The 15686-nt window shown below is 40.7% G+C and overlaps 1 protein-coding gene across 2 annotated transcripts in view; it reads right to left on the bottom strand.

Annotated features, from left to right (window-relative positions):
• The window catches only part of SORCS2 (sortilin related VPS10 domain containing receptor 2), a 552296-nt gene that overhangs the window by 95455 nt on the left and 441155 nt on the right, over positions 1 to 15686 (bottom strand). For both annotated transcript variants that reach the window (XM_068943433.1, XM_068943434.1), the window contains exons 6-8: positions 9787 to 9851; positions 7547 to 7665; positions 2534 to 2623 (exon numbers count right to left, since the gene is read on the bottom strand). In XM_068943433.1, coding sequence (XP_068799534.1) covers positions 2534 to 2623; positions 7547 to 7665; positions 9787 to 9851 — 274 coding nt within the window. The remainder of the gene's footprint in view (positions 1 to 2533; positions 2624 to 7546; positions 7666 to 9786; positions 9852 to 15686) is intronic.

Raw genomic sequence — 15686 nt, 5'->3', positions numbered from 1 at the left:
AATATAGTGCTACTGTGATATTGGTATTTAAATGAGAGAGGCATGTGTCATTAAAGAGGTAGAATACAACCAATTTGCTATAAATAATTCACTTTCCTGAATGCTCAAAGTACTCATCCACATATGCAATATTAACTAATGTCTATATTCTAATCGTAACAGTTTGTGCTACTCTTACAAATATAAGGTACATCTTCTATGCAATGGCACTATCAGAAGGGACTAGCAGCACTGCCCAGGCCAAATGCAGCAGAGTAATAGGAATGAGAGTGAAACTGCAATGGAAAGGTACAGGTTTGAAGAACAGGTTTTCAAGAAAGGCTGCGAGAGCTGGGCCTGTTCAGTCTGGAGAAGAGAAGACTGAGAGGCGATCTCATCAGTGTGTACAAGTATCTGAAGGGGGGGTGTCGAGAGGATGAGGCCAGACTCTTCTCCGTGGTGCCCAGCAACAGGACAAGAGGCGACGGGCACAAACTGAACCACAGGAAGTTCCATCTGAACCTGAGAAAAAACTTCTTTCCTGTGAGGGTGACAGAGCACTGGAACAGGTTGCCCAGAGAGGTAGTGGAGTCTCCTTCCCTGGAGATATTCAAAACCCTTCTGGATGTGATCCTGGGCAATATGCTCTAGAGGAGCCTGCTTGAGCAGGGAGGTTGGTCTAGATGATCTCCAGAGGTCCCTTCCAACCTAAAGGTTGGAACAGACAACGGTTTTGCCAGGTAGGTTAGCATAACTGACAGCTGCGTTAAGGTGCTGAGACTTCTTCAGAAAAACTGTCCTGGGCTAAACAGCCTTGACTCAGGCAATTTTACTTAATTTATTTTCAGTTAACACACACTTTAAATTACGATTTGGGTATTGCGAAAGAAAGAAAACATAAACAATTAAACACTTAGGGAAACAGCTTTCTCCTCCCTTCCCCAGGCTCAACTTCAAGGAAACACCTCTCCTCCGCCCTTCCTAGTCCCAACTCCCTTGTTTTTGCTGTGCATTAACTCGACCCCTCCGACTCCCTCAGCGAGGCGACAGGCAGCGCAGGAGGTTGGCGTCGTCTGCGTAACGGTTTCTGTCTGCGGCTCCCTCACTCGCCGCCTTCCGCCCCGGCGTGGGTCACCCGCGCCTGCAGCCCCCTCAGAGGCACCTCCTCCCCAGAGCACGCCTCCAGCCGAGCCCCCCAAAACGTCTCCTTCTCCTCCACGTTTCTCCTTCTCCTCGCGGCTGCCGCTCTTCCTTCAGTATGTGCGAGCAGGGGCACCGCGCGCTCCTGGGCCTGGCTGACCGTTCGGTGCGCGGTGGGCCGTTTCCCGCCGTTTGGGAGCCGGCTGGAGGCGGCTGCGGCCGGCCCGGGGCAGCTCAGGGCCCCCGCGCACAGGGCACCCCCGCAGCCCCCGCTGCCCGAACCCTGCCCTTCATGCCCGATACAAACATACCAACTCCCTAACTCATACTTTATTCCTGGGAAATTTATGATTAAACCCTGTGTATCTGTACACGATTCAGATCCCTTTCATTTTCACGTTTAGAGCTTTATATTCTCCTGTGGTTTTCCCAGTTACAAATTCCCTCAAGAGACCATAAAGGCTGCTCTGAAGGGCTTAAAAACACTGAAATAATTATGTGGATAGGTTGATTCACATTTGCTTGTCCTTGGTTAAACGTTTCTTGGCAAAACAAGCAAATAAATAAATATGTAGCTATTTGCTTACCGTTGCTGGGAGCATACAGATATTTCAGGTTCTTGCTCAAGTAGTATCTGAGGATTTGATGCGAAGGTTTTTTAATGTGCTATCTACTTAGAACTAGAAGATCTAAAACTAGCACTTTAGTTCTTTTAAAAAGGTTAAAAAAGGTTTAAAAAGGTTAAAAAAAACATTAAACACATAAAACAATATCAAAAAAACAAGGGAATACACTGTACTCCATTCCTCTTCATTAGTAAAACAGTCATTTAAACCAGTCAAAATATGCAAAGACAAAAGGTCTCTGCTACTTCTTTACTAAGCAAGCCACAGCATCACAGGATGATACCGAGGTTGATATTTGAGGTTGCTGGGGACCTCAGGAGGTCTGTGGTGCAGGCTGTGCTCAGGGCAGGGCTGCATCAGTTACTCCAAGGAGGTCCTTAAAACCCCCAAGTCACCCTTCCTAAGCATTGCAGGAGCCTTCCAGCTATACATCAGGTAAGGAAACAGACTCTTCGGTGAAACAGAACACCATCAACCAGCAAAATTGGCTTATGTTACCATTGATGCCTGTATCAGAAAGCGTCATATTAATTAAAATTAACTAAAAGGTAATTGATTCTTGAAAGAACACTCACTCAATTTCGTTACATTGCCATTGCAGCAGTGTTTCGTGGAAGCAAGGCTCGAAACAACAGAGTAAGAACATACCTCAGGGGAAACGCAGAAATCCTGGCAACGTAAAATTGTGATCTCAGAGTAACGAGGTTTTCAAAAGGCAGAGAATAAACCTGGTTTAGGTAACAAGTTGAATAATAAAATATAAGGAAAAACGTATCCTGTGCACTTACTTTTGGCAACGCGTATTTCGGTAACTTCATCTGTACAAAGCCGTTTCGACGGTAAGACACATAATACTTGGTCCGATTTGCTGATGTTGTCTGTACAAAGGAAAAACAGAACGCTGTGACAATTTATGTTAAATCTAAAGAGCTTGTAATGGCAGAAATCTTTTTTTTTTTTTTTTAGCCTACAATTTAAATACATAGCTATTACTTCTATTGCATAGCATTAATTTACAGTTTACTCTTAAGAGAATAAACGGAAAGTTGTGAGAAAACAGACTCCAAATAAATTCAAACTCCTTTGTTCTCCCCCACTTTAGGAAGCAAAAGGAATTTATTTTCCTCCTTTACCATTTCAGCAGTCTCAGGTGATACCTGAGACTTTAGTATTTCACCTCCCTCAGCCCCTCTTGCTATCCCTGTACACTGCGTTCCCAGTGGCCTCTCACATTTCTAACCCTTCACAAAAACCTGGCCAGAAGCGCTCCACAGGTAAGTAGGGGTAGGAAGGGTACACACTGGCATCGAAAACCAAGTACTTCAAGAGCAAGCGGTATCCAACAGCACTATTCAAAGCCGAACATAAAAGTCATGCTGCGATTTATGTACAGCATTATGAGTCACTATTTGGCTAATATTTTGTACATAGAAGAAAACATTTCCCAGTGAAAGTCCTTGACAATAGAGCATGGAAGATGAAGATGCAATTTTAAAGCCATTCGTCAGTTTGGAAAGGAATTAAATGTCCCAAAGACACAATTTGACACTGAAATAGAGGGTTAAACACCTATTTCAACTGCTTTCCCGTGTGTAACTGAAGATAAGATCAGGTCTTATGTAAAACACCTGGGGTTCTCTGAAGATTTTCACACAAAGGCAGACAAACAGAAACATGCATTAAAGGAACACCAGTGTAGATACTATCCATTAGCACTTTTCTCCCCTGCGTTACAGCAGATACACTGGTAATTTAAAGATTTTTATCTTAGTCACTGAAAAATCAGTGTAAATATTGTTCTAAAGTAGCAAAAGGAACATTCCAAATAAGGACTGACGAAAAAACTCAAGTGATGGCCTCTCTAGCTTTTTCCAGGCACAGATAAAATGCCAAAATCTGTGCTGGTATAAATCAGCTCCAACTAGGCCTCTTGAGTGCCATCCAATCAGATTAGCAATGGTTTTAGCCTTTAATAAATAATATTTCACGTCTTTTTCGAACATTTTTTCTGGGAGATCAGCTAGGTACCAGCTATTTAGCCATTTTCACTAGGTTGTTTAAAGGTGACTACTTTACAGGAACGGACTGGTCAAAAAAGAAAATAATAAAACGCACAAAATTTTTCTCTGGTCGTTACCATGACAAATCAGTTTGTGGAACAGAAGCACAAGCAGACTAATCTCCTTACTTTGACTTAGAAAATTCATTCAGAATCCCATCCCCGTCTCACTGTTTTTTTCCTGAACTGCCAAAGGTGGAATGATTCATCTATGGACAGCCCAGACTTTTTATTAATCAAAACTGCATGTATTGAATACTTACTCAGTTTCTTTTCTATCTTCTGAAAGCTTATTCTGCTGAATTGGAAAAATAAAATGACCCATCTAGCAATGACAACGCCATTGTGACAGGAAAAGATATTTTTATAGCAGTTTTTCACTTTCTTTGCAAATATGGATCCTGTCTAGTTCTAGCAGCCAGATGAAATTTTACTAAAACAAAAGGAGCTCTTTGATACAGTAAGAGAAATCAGTTTTAAAGGTTACCATAAACCCTTCTATATCCAGTTTTCTCTACTTCAACTTCTTACATAAGTCATGTCAGAGCAAAGGAAGCAAGCAAACACAGCTAACTGATGGTGAAATGAAAGGTAGAAACTCAATGATGTCATTTATAAAAGAAAGCCTTAAAAAAATCATTCTCATTCAGGGAAGACACGTCACACAGATTCTCTGTGGTTTCCATAGTACTAAAAGCAAATATAAAATCAAAGTTTTGCAGTTAGTTAACTACTAGGCAAAGCTACTAGATAAACGAAATTTTGTTTGCCACAATAAACAATATTTGGCTGTAGGCCACTGCACACTTAAAGAAGTACGTGCTTAAATAAGGAATCTGATTTGAAAAACAGTCTACCCTGAAGCTTGCAAACTTGACTTTGCTTGGCAAAAATAGAACTGATGCATGACAGCAGATCTACCTCCCTGCATATTTTACAGATATCAAAGTATTTAACGCTGTAATCATTTTCACTCTTCCTTTAAACCAATCTCCATTTGTGTGGTAGAGAAAATGTGATGCCCTTTAGGAATGTGATTTGTTAAATGATGGATTGAAGCAAAAAGCTCACTATTTATTTAATTAGGGTTAAATATCAGTCTTATCCATCTTACCATAGCCTTCATGTTCATTTTGCACTTATTTTATGTCACTCATTTGAAATAACTAAAGATGATGCAAGGCAGCAGAGAATCAAAGCTGAAGCAGCTAGCTGTGTCAAGCCCCATCGACATTAAAGGCTGGTCTGTGCTTAAAACAGTGTCAAAACTTTAGTCCTCCTCCTAACATTGCCTCTGAAAACGTCTAACTGCCAGTGCAAACCGAGAAAGAAAAATCAGTATTAGAAGGTTCCTGATCTTCACGGACATAGACATACTAAAGAAAGGGGGTTGAAATCTAAGATGGTAAAAGTTTGATTTTATTTCCTCGCCTCTTGTCTAGCTGTTAAGTACTATCTGTACCAAAAGAAGTGCCAGGAAGTATGGCAAGGTAAAGCAGCACTGCAAGTGGATACTCACCAAACCATTGAGGATAGCAGGCCTAAATCAGTGTCGCGCTACTGTCCTTTTGCACAATTGAAAATTGGTATAAAGAGAAACTAGGGCAGGTACAAGTCCACTCACATACACACAAACCTGCTTTTCAAAGAATCGGAGCCACCTCTGTGTCACCAGTGCTACCTCCTCGCTGCCATGTTCAGAGCTCTCCCACCTCTGTGCTCAGGGTACCCTAGAGCTCCTTCAGGGGAAGGAGGAGAGCAGAGGTTGGGCATGTGGAGGCTAAGGGAGAGTGGGGACGGGATTATGGCTATGGATCTGCAATGCTCCAATACACAGGTGCACAGTTTAGGGCATGTCAGCGATGCCAGGAATCTCAAACTCTCCTCTTTTTTGCACAGATGATTCTGTCCCATCTTCTTTCTAATATGTGTTACTATGATATTAGGAGCAGTGCCTGGTCTGATCCTAATTCACGTAGCTATGTTCTAGCCTAGCGCAAGCAGAATTTCCATGTGCTTTCAAAAATGTGCTGTTTCTCAGATGTGCAGCTGCTGTGTTGGTTCACTACAACAGGTAAATGGTGTCCCACATCACACCTCAGAGGTGGCTGCACTTCAGCGATGACTAGGGGATCCCAGGAATCTCTTCTATCCTCCAGTAATGCAGGCATGGCTAACTGCAAACCAATTTAGCAATAAATGAGATTTACATTAAACTACTGTGATTTACTGCAGCTATGTCTGAAAGAAAAAGACTAAAGATGTTTTCCCTTTATGCGGAATATGAGCACATCTCTTCTACTCCCATTAACATGTCTCAAATCTCCAGAGACAAGACTACATTACCAATAGCATGATTTTGCTAGCAGTGCTCATCCATCACTCTATGTGTGTGTTTCCAAGTTGCACTTCCATTTCGTATTTGCCCATGACTGGCATTAGATAGAATAACAACTCCTTCCTGATTGAAGATGAAGCAAGCTGTGTTTGGTTGAGCACGGCAGTCTGGAAGGTCACATGGTGAAAAGCACTTTCACCATCTACTTACCACAAAACGGATTTTAGAATGTGCCTGGTGGGAGCTACAGATAACATTACTTTTCAGCGAAATGGTTGCCAAGAGTGCTAGAGTTGAGTTGAGAAATGCCTACTTTAAATCAAAAATACTTTTCCAAATCCATTTTGCTGTTTCTTTGTGGTCCTAAGTGTTCCAAGCCACGTGGACCTTTAAAACTACTGCACTCAACAAGAGGAGGACAGATCCTTTGTCTCTATAACAATTTATAGAACCTTTTGCAAGAAACAGGCACAAGGTGGGAAATCTAAAAAAAAATGCCAATCTAATGTCCACTAAGGCAGTCGTATGGAGAGCTGACCACTGTCACAATATTCCTTTCCTGCAAGAGTCAATAAGCAGACAAGCCTTGCAACAGGCAAGCCGTGTCAAAGTAAGGGAAAAATTATAGCCAATCACTGAGAAAAGGAACTTCCCTAGGAAAATCTTAAAAACAGACAGGATATATCTTTCTCTGAGAAGCCTGCAGCTCTGGCAGGTTCAAACTGCAGCTCTGTCAGATTCCAACCACATCTAGTCCCAAGTACATAAAAACAAATTTTAATTTGGGACTAAGCTGTACTTGGTGCCATAAGGCTGACAGAGTGCCAAGCCGTGTTTTTGCACTCAGGTCTTGTAGTTTGGAAATGAAATAGTCCCAATGTAATTTGGACCAGCTCAAGCCAGTCTAAGCTCCCCAGCTATGGTGATTCCCCCATTTTATTGACTGGGGACAGTTGTATAATTCTTTCCCAACAAAACCTCTTCACAGAGGTATCCATATGAAGAAGCTGAGCCACTACTCTGTAAGTGGGTTTCCTTGGATACTGTTCTCAAGAATCTTTTTGTGTATAGAGGTGCCGGAAAGGACCCAGAAGAGGATGTTATGCATAGAAACAAAAGGGTTGCATTCTGCCTACCATGCAAGAGCAGTTATAGAAAGTAATTTTGAGCCATATAATCCACTTGAAAATTTAGCCACTCTAGTTAAAAACTAGGTCAGAGATAAATTAAAATCAACAGGATAAATAAGCAACTGGTTGCACAGATTAAAGATGCATCTTTTTTTGACTAATAAAGAAATGCTTCGTTCCATGTAAAAATTCATGAACCTCCTAAATTACAGTGTTGCTGCATGGTTTAAATTTTTAATTCTGAAATTCAGTCTCTCCATAAAGCGACATATACCTGAAGAAATATGTAGTCATCCTGCACAGTCAGAGAATCCCGATCAGTGCCACCAGCAAACTGGACTGTCATTGTCTTATCAGAACAATTTTGAATCTGGCAAGTGATGTAGCGATAACCTGAGGGAAGAGACAGAAATGTATGATAGGGCTTTCAAGGGAAAAGGAGCAAACAGTATAAAATGTTATTCATGTAGGGAAAGCACTACCTTTGCCAGTCAAGTTAGCTGTAAAATTGTTTTATTAAATGCTCATACAAGCTTTTTTCAATCTGCTAAGTACTGATCGTATATTAACTGCTTACAGTTCAGATCATTCCTGGGAGGCAGCCACTTATCCAAATTTTGCTCATCCAAGAGACTGGGGATTAGGTGAATGAAACATTCAGGGTTAGGGACAATAAGAAGGAGCCTCCTCTCTTGCTTAACCTATGCACAGAGTCAAATTACTCATTTGGGCAAATGACAATCTGACACAACATAACTGAGATCAACAGAGCAGCTCCAGTATAAAACTGTGAAGAGTGAAAAAAGAATCAGATTCAATTTGATAAACAGTGCACAGAATTTTTAAGGCTATTTTCAAAGGTCTGTGGAAAAGTTACTATGCACTATTGGAACTTCTCTGTCGGGGGAGGACTCCTATGCTAAGTGTTAATAGCTTCCTGAAAAAACTTGGGCTGATTAATATCAGAGAAGGCTATAGCCTCTCCTCCTTTCCACCTACCTTCTCTGCACAGTCCGTTAGGGTAGGATTGCTGCATCTTTGGTGCAATCTGCTCTTACCAAAGAGAGGGAGCAGAATCAATCATCAGACCTTACACAAACTATGACACACGGACCTTCTCTGAGAATCAAGCCCTTCCTCCCAAGGGTTGGAGCACAGAGTGCCTGAGTGACTTTCCCAAGTGCAGTAGGAAAATTTGTATACATGTGATCCTGTACACAGATCAGTAATGTTCACCACCCTCCAGAAACAGTATGAAAGAGCAAATAATGCACCACCATGCATATCCTACATTACTTTTGCAGTACGATAGGAAATGAATTCCAAACGTTATGACTTTTTTATTAGAAAAGGTCAAACGAAAATGCTAGATCCAAATATTTGGTTTTAAGATCTGGACCTGTTTGAGAGGCAGCGAGAGTCAATTCAGGTTCTCCCACTTGCTTCCAAATCATCAGCACAAGGATATCTGAGCAAGCACAGCAATAGGCCATCAAAATGTCTTGCAGCTATTCATAATTCACGTGACAAGCACAGTTCTTTGTCAGACAGGTAGTACAAAGACGCTGTTTCCACTAAAATCAATGGCAGTGCTTGTACTGACCTTAACCACACAAGGTCCGTGTGTTGAGGACCCAGCCAGGAAATAAATATTTCATGAAAGTTTTGTTGCTGTTTCTATTAAATAAAAATCTTCCCATCCAGCTCCTAAAGCTATCTCTAAATTCTTATACTGCCTCTAAATAGAGCACTTGTTGGGGCTATGGAGGGCTCACCAAGTACCAGAAATCTCACTCCTTAAAGATTTAAGAACTTTGTCATTCAGATTTTAACATGGTAACCTTGATGGTTTTTATAGGGCTGAAAGGAAGAAAAGCTACTGAACTGTGGAGTACCAAATTATGCATCCTTTACAACTGATATGTAAGACTGCATAGGAACTAAGTTCATCAAGGAATTCAATCATCTTTCATGCATGCAAGAGGTAACAAGAACTACACAAATACTGGAATCTTGGTGACTACTTACGATGCCATATCCTGACTGCTAGTCTGCTTTTTAGTTTGTTTTGCTTTTAAAGTCTCAAAGTATACTGAATGTTGCAACATGAGGAAATTATGGGAGAAGTTAGTTCATTCAGTGGAACTGACCTAGGCCACGATTCACTTTAATAGACGTAACACTAATACTATATTGCCAGTTTTATTTGCAAATCAGGAAAAATTGTTCAATGTTTAACTGCCAGAACAAATTGCACTATTAATGGACTTTTTCAATGGAGCATAGCATCTTGATGTCAATTTGTCTCAGAATGGAACACAAGTAAATGTTAAATTATACTTTATTTTTACATAATAGGACAACTTTGCTGACTACAGATAATCAGAACAAGACTCTGATGTGCACAATTCTTCTTCTGACTGGTTTTAAAAAATAAATCCAAAAGTACTCTCTAAAACAAAGAAAAATGACTACACACTAGGGTATCAATTGATAACATTTTCATTTGCATACCTCCACTGGGGTCCTGGATTTCCATATGGACTAAATCAGGGTCTCCATCAACTCCAGCAACGGCCCTGAGAACATAATATAATCAAGTTACGCACAGCCAGCTACAGAAAAGTAGTTGTGTGGATGGAAAAAAGAGAGGATTTTATACTAACCAGCTTTAACATCCTAGCTGGGAAATTAAAATAAACCCCATTTATAATGTCATATTACACATCATTTAGATGGAAAAAATTATTTCTGTTCTTAGCATTATGTTTTTCTTCTTAAATATGTTTAGAATCTCTTCTACTGGGACAGGCATACAAACAGGATTCTAACATCAACTGGAGAAAACAGAAATAGGTATGAAACTGAAAAAACTTCATAACCATATGCTGATATAAATATACATACATATTAGCACACACTTACACGCATTGCTAAATGTTAGATCATCTTCTTACAATTAGCTTTGACATTTCAGACTCTAGGGCAGATTTAGTGCTAAAAAAGACCTAGATTCCATCCTTACTAGATATTTCTTCAACTTGATACATGCCTTTCATAAGGAATTGATACATCTTTGGTAAGTATATTCAAGAGAACAGTAGATTCTGCTTTGACAAAGCAAGAAAACACAGAATAATTTTGAGAGTGAAAGCCAGAGATGGAAATTCAGTCAGAATTGATCAAGGTGCAGCTTAACTTTGAAAAGGTGCAATAGGAATGCAGACTGATTTTCTCTTAATATCTCCCATGTCAAATACGCTCAGGCAAAAGATGAGATTTTCACCCCTCAGGGCTTCCATCCCAGGCTCAGAACGGCAGACACAGCTATGTTTTATCCAGGCCCCTGCAGCATCATTAGTGAGGCACGCTCTGCACAGAAAGCTTTGAGCTGACAGTTACGCTGTCACAAAGTGAAACAGAAGCAGGCCACACTCCCGTAGTGACACTGCTCTTCACATGGCTCTTCCCTGCCGAATGCGGAAGAGCCCACAGAGGCAGCAGCTGTGAGCTGAAGACACATGAAGGAGATATATTGAGTGATAAAGTGCAGCTGGATGCAGTTATTAAGAAAATCTAATAAATACTTAGAGAAAATGATGGGTTTGATACAATTATTAATAATGAAATGTAATAAAGCTATACTTTAGATTGAAATGACATCATTGTTTAATGTTTTCAATGGGATTGATCCATGAGGAATGGTAAAACTGGGACTCAGTAACGGGCTCCTTGGGAATGCAAGCCAGTGGGAAGAGACTGGATCAGTTCAGCTGCTGCAGAACAAGCAGAAATAATCCCATACACTGTTTTTCCCTAATAAGATAAATGATCAGTTGAGGAGGTGGAGAAGGCAAGGAGAGGGTGACAACAGCAACCTGAAACCCAGTTCTGTGAAGGAGCTGCAACATTTGATATCAGTCTACAGCTCAGTGCAACCAGGGCTTAAATACAACTCCTGCTAAGGAAAACGTAGGATCACAACCGTATCACTGGCTGGCACCTAACATTAGCATGTGCCAAAACTGGCAATGACAAGTTGGGATGAAGTGGGAAGAGGAGGGAAGTGAAATCATAAAAGCTATTCTGTACCCCAAACCAGGGCTTGTGGCAAAATACAATTTAGTCCTTAAGGAGTAGAGAATACAAGAGAGAAGAATATGACATTTACAGCAATTATTTTTTTAAAAAGGAGGTAAAGCCAAGAGATGTGAAGGAAACTGCAAGTGGGTAATTTTTTTTCCTTATAAATAGAATGAAAAATTTAATACGAAATTAGTCTCTGAAACACAAACTGTTTTAGCATTTTGGGAAGCAACAAGAAGTCAGACAAGATGTTCTCCTTATTGAGGGTCTGATGAGAATACATTTGAACAGAGAGAAGGATCTGTGAGCTTTTTCACAGTGCAGACTGTATCTATTTTTCTAGATATTCATAACATGCCAAATCAAGCCTGCTATCAGCTCTGCAGTCAGCTTTCTGAAGGAAGAAAAGTGATGTTTGGTTGAATATTTTACTTTTTGTGCTGGACCTCATGCAGCTGAACCACAATCTAACAGAAACTTCAGGGCTGAAATTTTCTAAGGCTCAATCTGACATACTGATCAGCATCAATAACGCAAAGATGTTTTTTGGATACTTTCAAAATAACCTCTTGTATCTATAATTTATCACACAAGATTTTATAAGCACAGTTTGAGATATTTGCCAATACTTTTACCTTTTCATACGTCTTCCAGTAGCTTGGAAATGACAATGGTCTCATGTTTACTGTGTTCCTCCTAACAGTGGTAGCATCTAATTTCATTTACAGCGTAACCCTTTAATGCAAGAGGTAGTACCGCATGCTGAAATGAAAAGCTCCCATCCCAGGCCCCTTTTCCCCTTTATATTTGTATTAAGCAGATGCGAAGCAAAAGGACAGTTTCCTTAGGCTAGCATGGAAAAAGTAATGCTTTTTTTCCCCCCTGAAGTTCAGACATTTCCCCTATGCCCCATCTAAAACTATCCTTCATTTAACAGGGAACAGTTACTTCCAGAGGGCAAGTCCTCTCTTCCTAAACCAGCCGGATCACCTCCTAAGGTGCCCACGGCTTGTAAAGAAAGTTTAGGATGACAACCTCACACTGCAGTACGGCAACCATTTCTTCTCGCTGCTGTGCCAGATTAAGCCACCCCACCCTGTGTCTCCACTCTTGCCTCTCCTTCACTGCCTCAGATCCCCTGGTAAACTTGCCAGGCCCCAGTGTTGGGAATTCATCTAATTTAAAGGCACCCCTACAAAGAAAGAAACCACAAGGCTGCCAGCAGAAACGCGCATTAAGCTGTACTTGCAGATACCTATCTTTACATATGTCTAACAGGTGAGATGAACTCTGTAAGTGCACAGTTTGCCTATTTTGAAATGCACAAGTTAAGTAAAAAGAATGAGGAAAAAATATTCATATTTCAGCAATGTGCTTTGTGTTTCATATTACGCTAATTCTACAGACAAGATACAACCACAGAGGCTCTCTGTTCAACCACTGAAGACACTAAACCCTCAAAATTGACTTCTGAATGTGAACTATAGAGCAGAGTTTCCCAAATTTGAAGTGCTCTTTCCCAGTCTTACAAAGACTTTGGAATAGTCCTTTTTTATTGAAAAAAGACCTCATCTATTATGGCTGCTAAGCAAATCTTCAGAAGAGAGTATAACTAATACAGAGCTATTTGCCTGAGTGTGCAGAGAATTTGAAGCAATATCCCCAAAGAATAAACTAATCCATTCATTTCAGAGGACTCTTATGGCAACAGTACTTTAAATAGCCATACTGTTACTTCATTTGTACTTAGAGCATGAATCAAAGGAAAAGTAGTAGCATGCTATGAAGGATTAACACAATCTAGGCCCCCCATCCCATGAGGCACAGCTTTCTTAAAATGATGGGCAAAAAAATGGACATGCAAAAACATACACAGAACATGAAACACTTAAATGGAAGGCTCAGAAATGTTTTTTTCATACTGAGGCACAAATCTAGGACTTTTTTTGTATTTGCATATACAAAATTATGACTAATACAAAAGAAATATATTGCACCAGTGTTACGATTCTATCTGCACATCCACTCACACACTCATCCCTGATTTCAGGAAAAAGAATAAACATGAAAATTACAGAGAACAGTCTCAAAAGTCCAGCTTACTGCTCCTGAGCTGGCTTTCGAATAGGACCTTTTCCAGCTAATAGAGCACAGACACAATGGACCCTGACAGTACAGGAGCTTCTTTCTTTTTAGTTGATATTCACCATCAACATACTTTTTTCAAATGGAAACTCAGGCTTTCAAAAGAATAAGTACTTGCTCAGGAGCTGATGATACTAAACTGGGAGGAGTGGCTGACACGCCAGAAGGCTGTGCTGCCATTCAGAGGGACCTGGACAGGCTGGAGAGGTGGGCGGAGAGGAACCTCCTGAAGGTCCACAAAGGCAAGTGCAAGGTCCTGCCCCTGGGGAGGAATAACCCCCATGCAGCAGGACAGGCTGGGGGCTGACCTGCTGGAAAGCAGCTCTGCCGAGAAGGACCTGGGAGTGCTGGTGGACAACAAGTTGAGCATGAGGCAGCAGTGTGTCCTTGTGGCCAAGAAGGCCAATGGGATCCTGGGCTGCATGAGGCAGAGTGTTGCCAGCAGGTGGAGGGAGGTGATCCTGCCCCTCTACTCCGCCCTGGGGAGGCCTCACCTGGAGTACTGTGCCCAGTGCTGGGCCACCCAGTACAAGAGAGACGTGGCGCTACTGGAGAGAGTCCAGCGGAGGGCTACAAAGATGATGAGGGGACTGGAGCATCTCTCCTCTGAGGAAAGGCTGAGCGAACTGGGCCTGTTCAGCCTGGAGAAGAGAAGACTGAGAGGCGATCTGATCAATGTGGTATTGTTTTGTTATAATTCCCTCCTTTTTCTTCTCTAGTAGTTTTCAACTGAAATTTTCAAATCTAAGTAGTTTGGGACCATTTTTGTTTGTCTTACTTGGGTGAAGGAGGGTTGACCACTGAATTAAAGGTTTTCTGATTTGGGTTGTTTCTACATTTTAAAATTAATATTTAAAATTTAAACTAAAAATTCAGCCTAACTTCAAACTTCAATTAGTTGGAAAACTAATCCAAAAGAACATAATTTGGGGACTTTTTGAAGGGATTAGTTTTCTATTTCTTATATCATCTAATCATGCGGATAGCTGAGCACCAGTCATGTTGAAGAAAAGCAGCAAGACAGTCCCTTTTGGTGGTGCACTGACCTTAAATCGGCTCAGCTACGTTGCACCCTTTGTGTGTGTTTCACCCTACTTATGTCTCTAAGATGCATCTAATAAAACATGATGCAAGGCGGTAGCAAATGAGGCCACCTTTGTTCCCACATATGCACAATGGAGGTCTGAATTTGGTCTCTTGAGGGACACTGGAGCTCTTTCATATGTGTATTTTTTAGACTTTTAGAGAAGTTCTCTTGAAAGATCATATGTCATATGACCTAATTCTTCATTGACTTTACCACAGTTACATTAGCATAAAAATAGTGCAATGGAGTGGACTAACGAGTGCTCTCTGCGCATGCCTTGCTCTGTGTACACACTCCATGAAATGGACATTATGTATTTTATATTTTAAATAAGAATGCTACAATTCTAAGTGTTCCTCTAGTAAGAATTCCAATTATCAAACCTCTGGAATTATTTGGTATTGATTTTGCTTTTATCTTCGTCACAAACTGCCCCACTATTTTCTTAAGTCACATGCAATATTAGAAAAATGCCAATGCTCACGTAGAATTTGATACTTATATAGTATATATGAACAAAAATTAGCACTGATGTGTAACACTACCATCTCAAATTGTGAATCACAAGCATAAATCCCTTGCATAATAATTACGATTTTATATTTTATTTCCACAGAGAAAACACTTTCTGTGTTTCCAGTATTCACGGCTCATTTTGTAGGGGAGCGGTTGCCTGCAAACGCTAATAAGGTAGAGTCTGCTACAGATTAGGTATCTCTTCTCCTTCAGATAGGTCCCTTCGTTTTTAAATATTTGATCCAGTTCACTGGGATGCATACTGATGAAAAGCTACCTTCAAACATGGCATCTGAAAACAAAACCAAATCAAAACAAACCCACTCTCTGGTGTGCAGGAGCCTCCAATCAAAGGCCATCTGAAAACTAGCTGGTCTCCTCTCTCTGGCCCTCCTTTAGTCTCCGAATACACAGGTTATCCAAAAGGTAACAAGGGCCCAGTTTAGACTGAAAATTGATTTGCAGTAATTCATATTATTGGTTTAAGGGCACCACCTTGCTTAGAAAGCAAGTCAAAACCATGTTGTTCTTGGCTTGCTATAGAAGAGCTTGACCAAAAGGTATCGCTGCTGCATGAAAG

The sequence above is a fragment of the Struthio camelus genome, chromosome 4, assembly GCF_040807025.1.
Source record: "Struthio camelus isolate bStrCam1 chromosome 4, bStrCam1.hap1, whole genome shotgun sequence".
Classification (NCBI taxonomy): Eukaryota; Metazoa; Chordata; class Aves; order Struthioniformes; family Struthionidae; genus Struthio; species Struthio camelus.
This window is presented reverse-complemented; position numbering and strand designations above follow the sequence as displayed.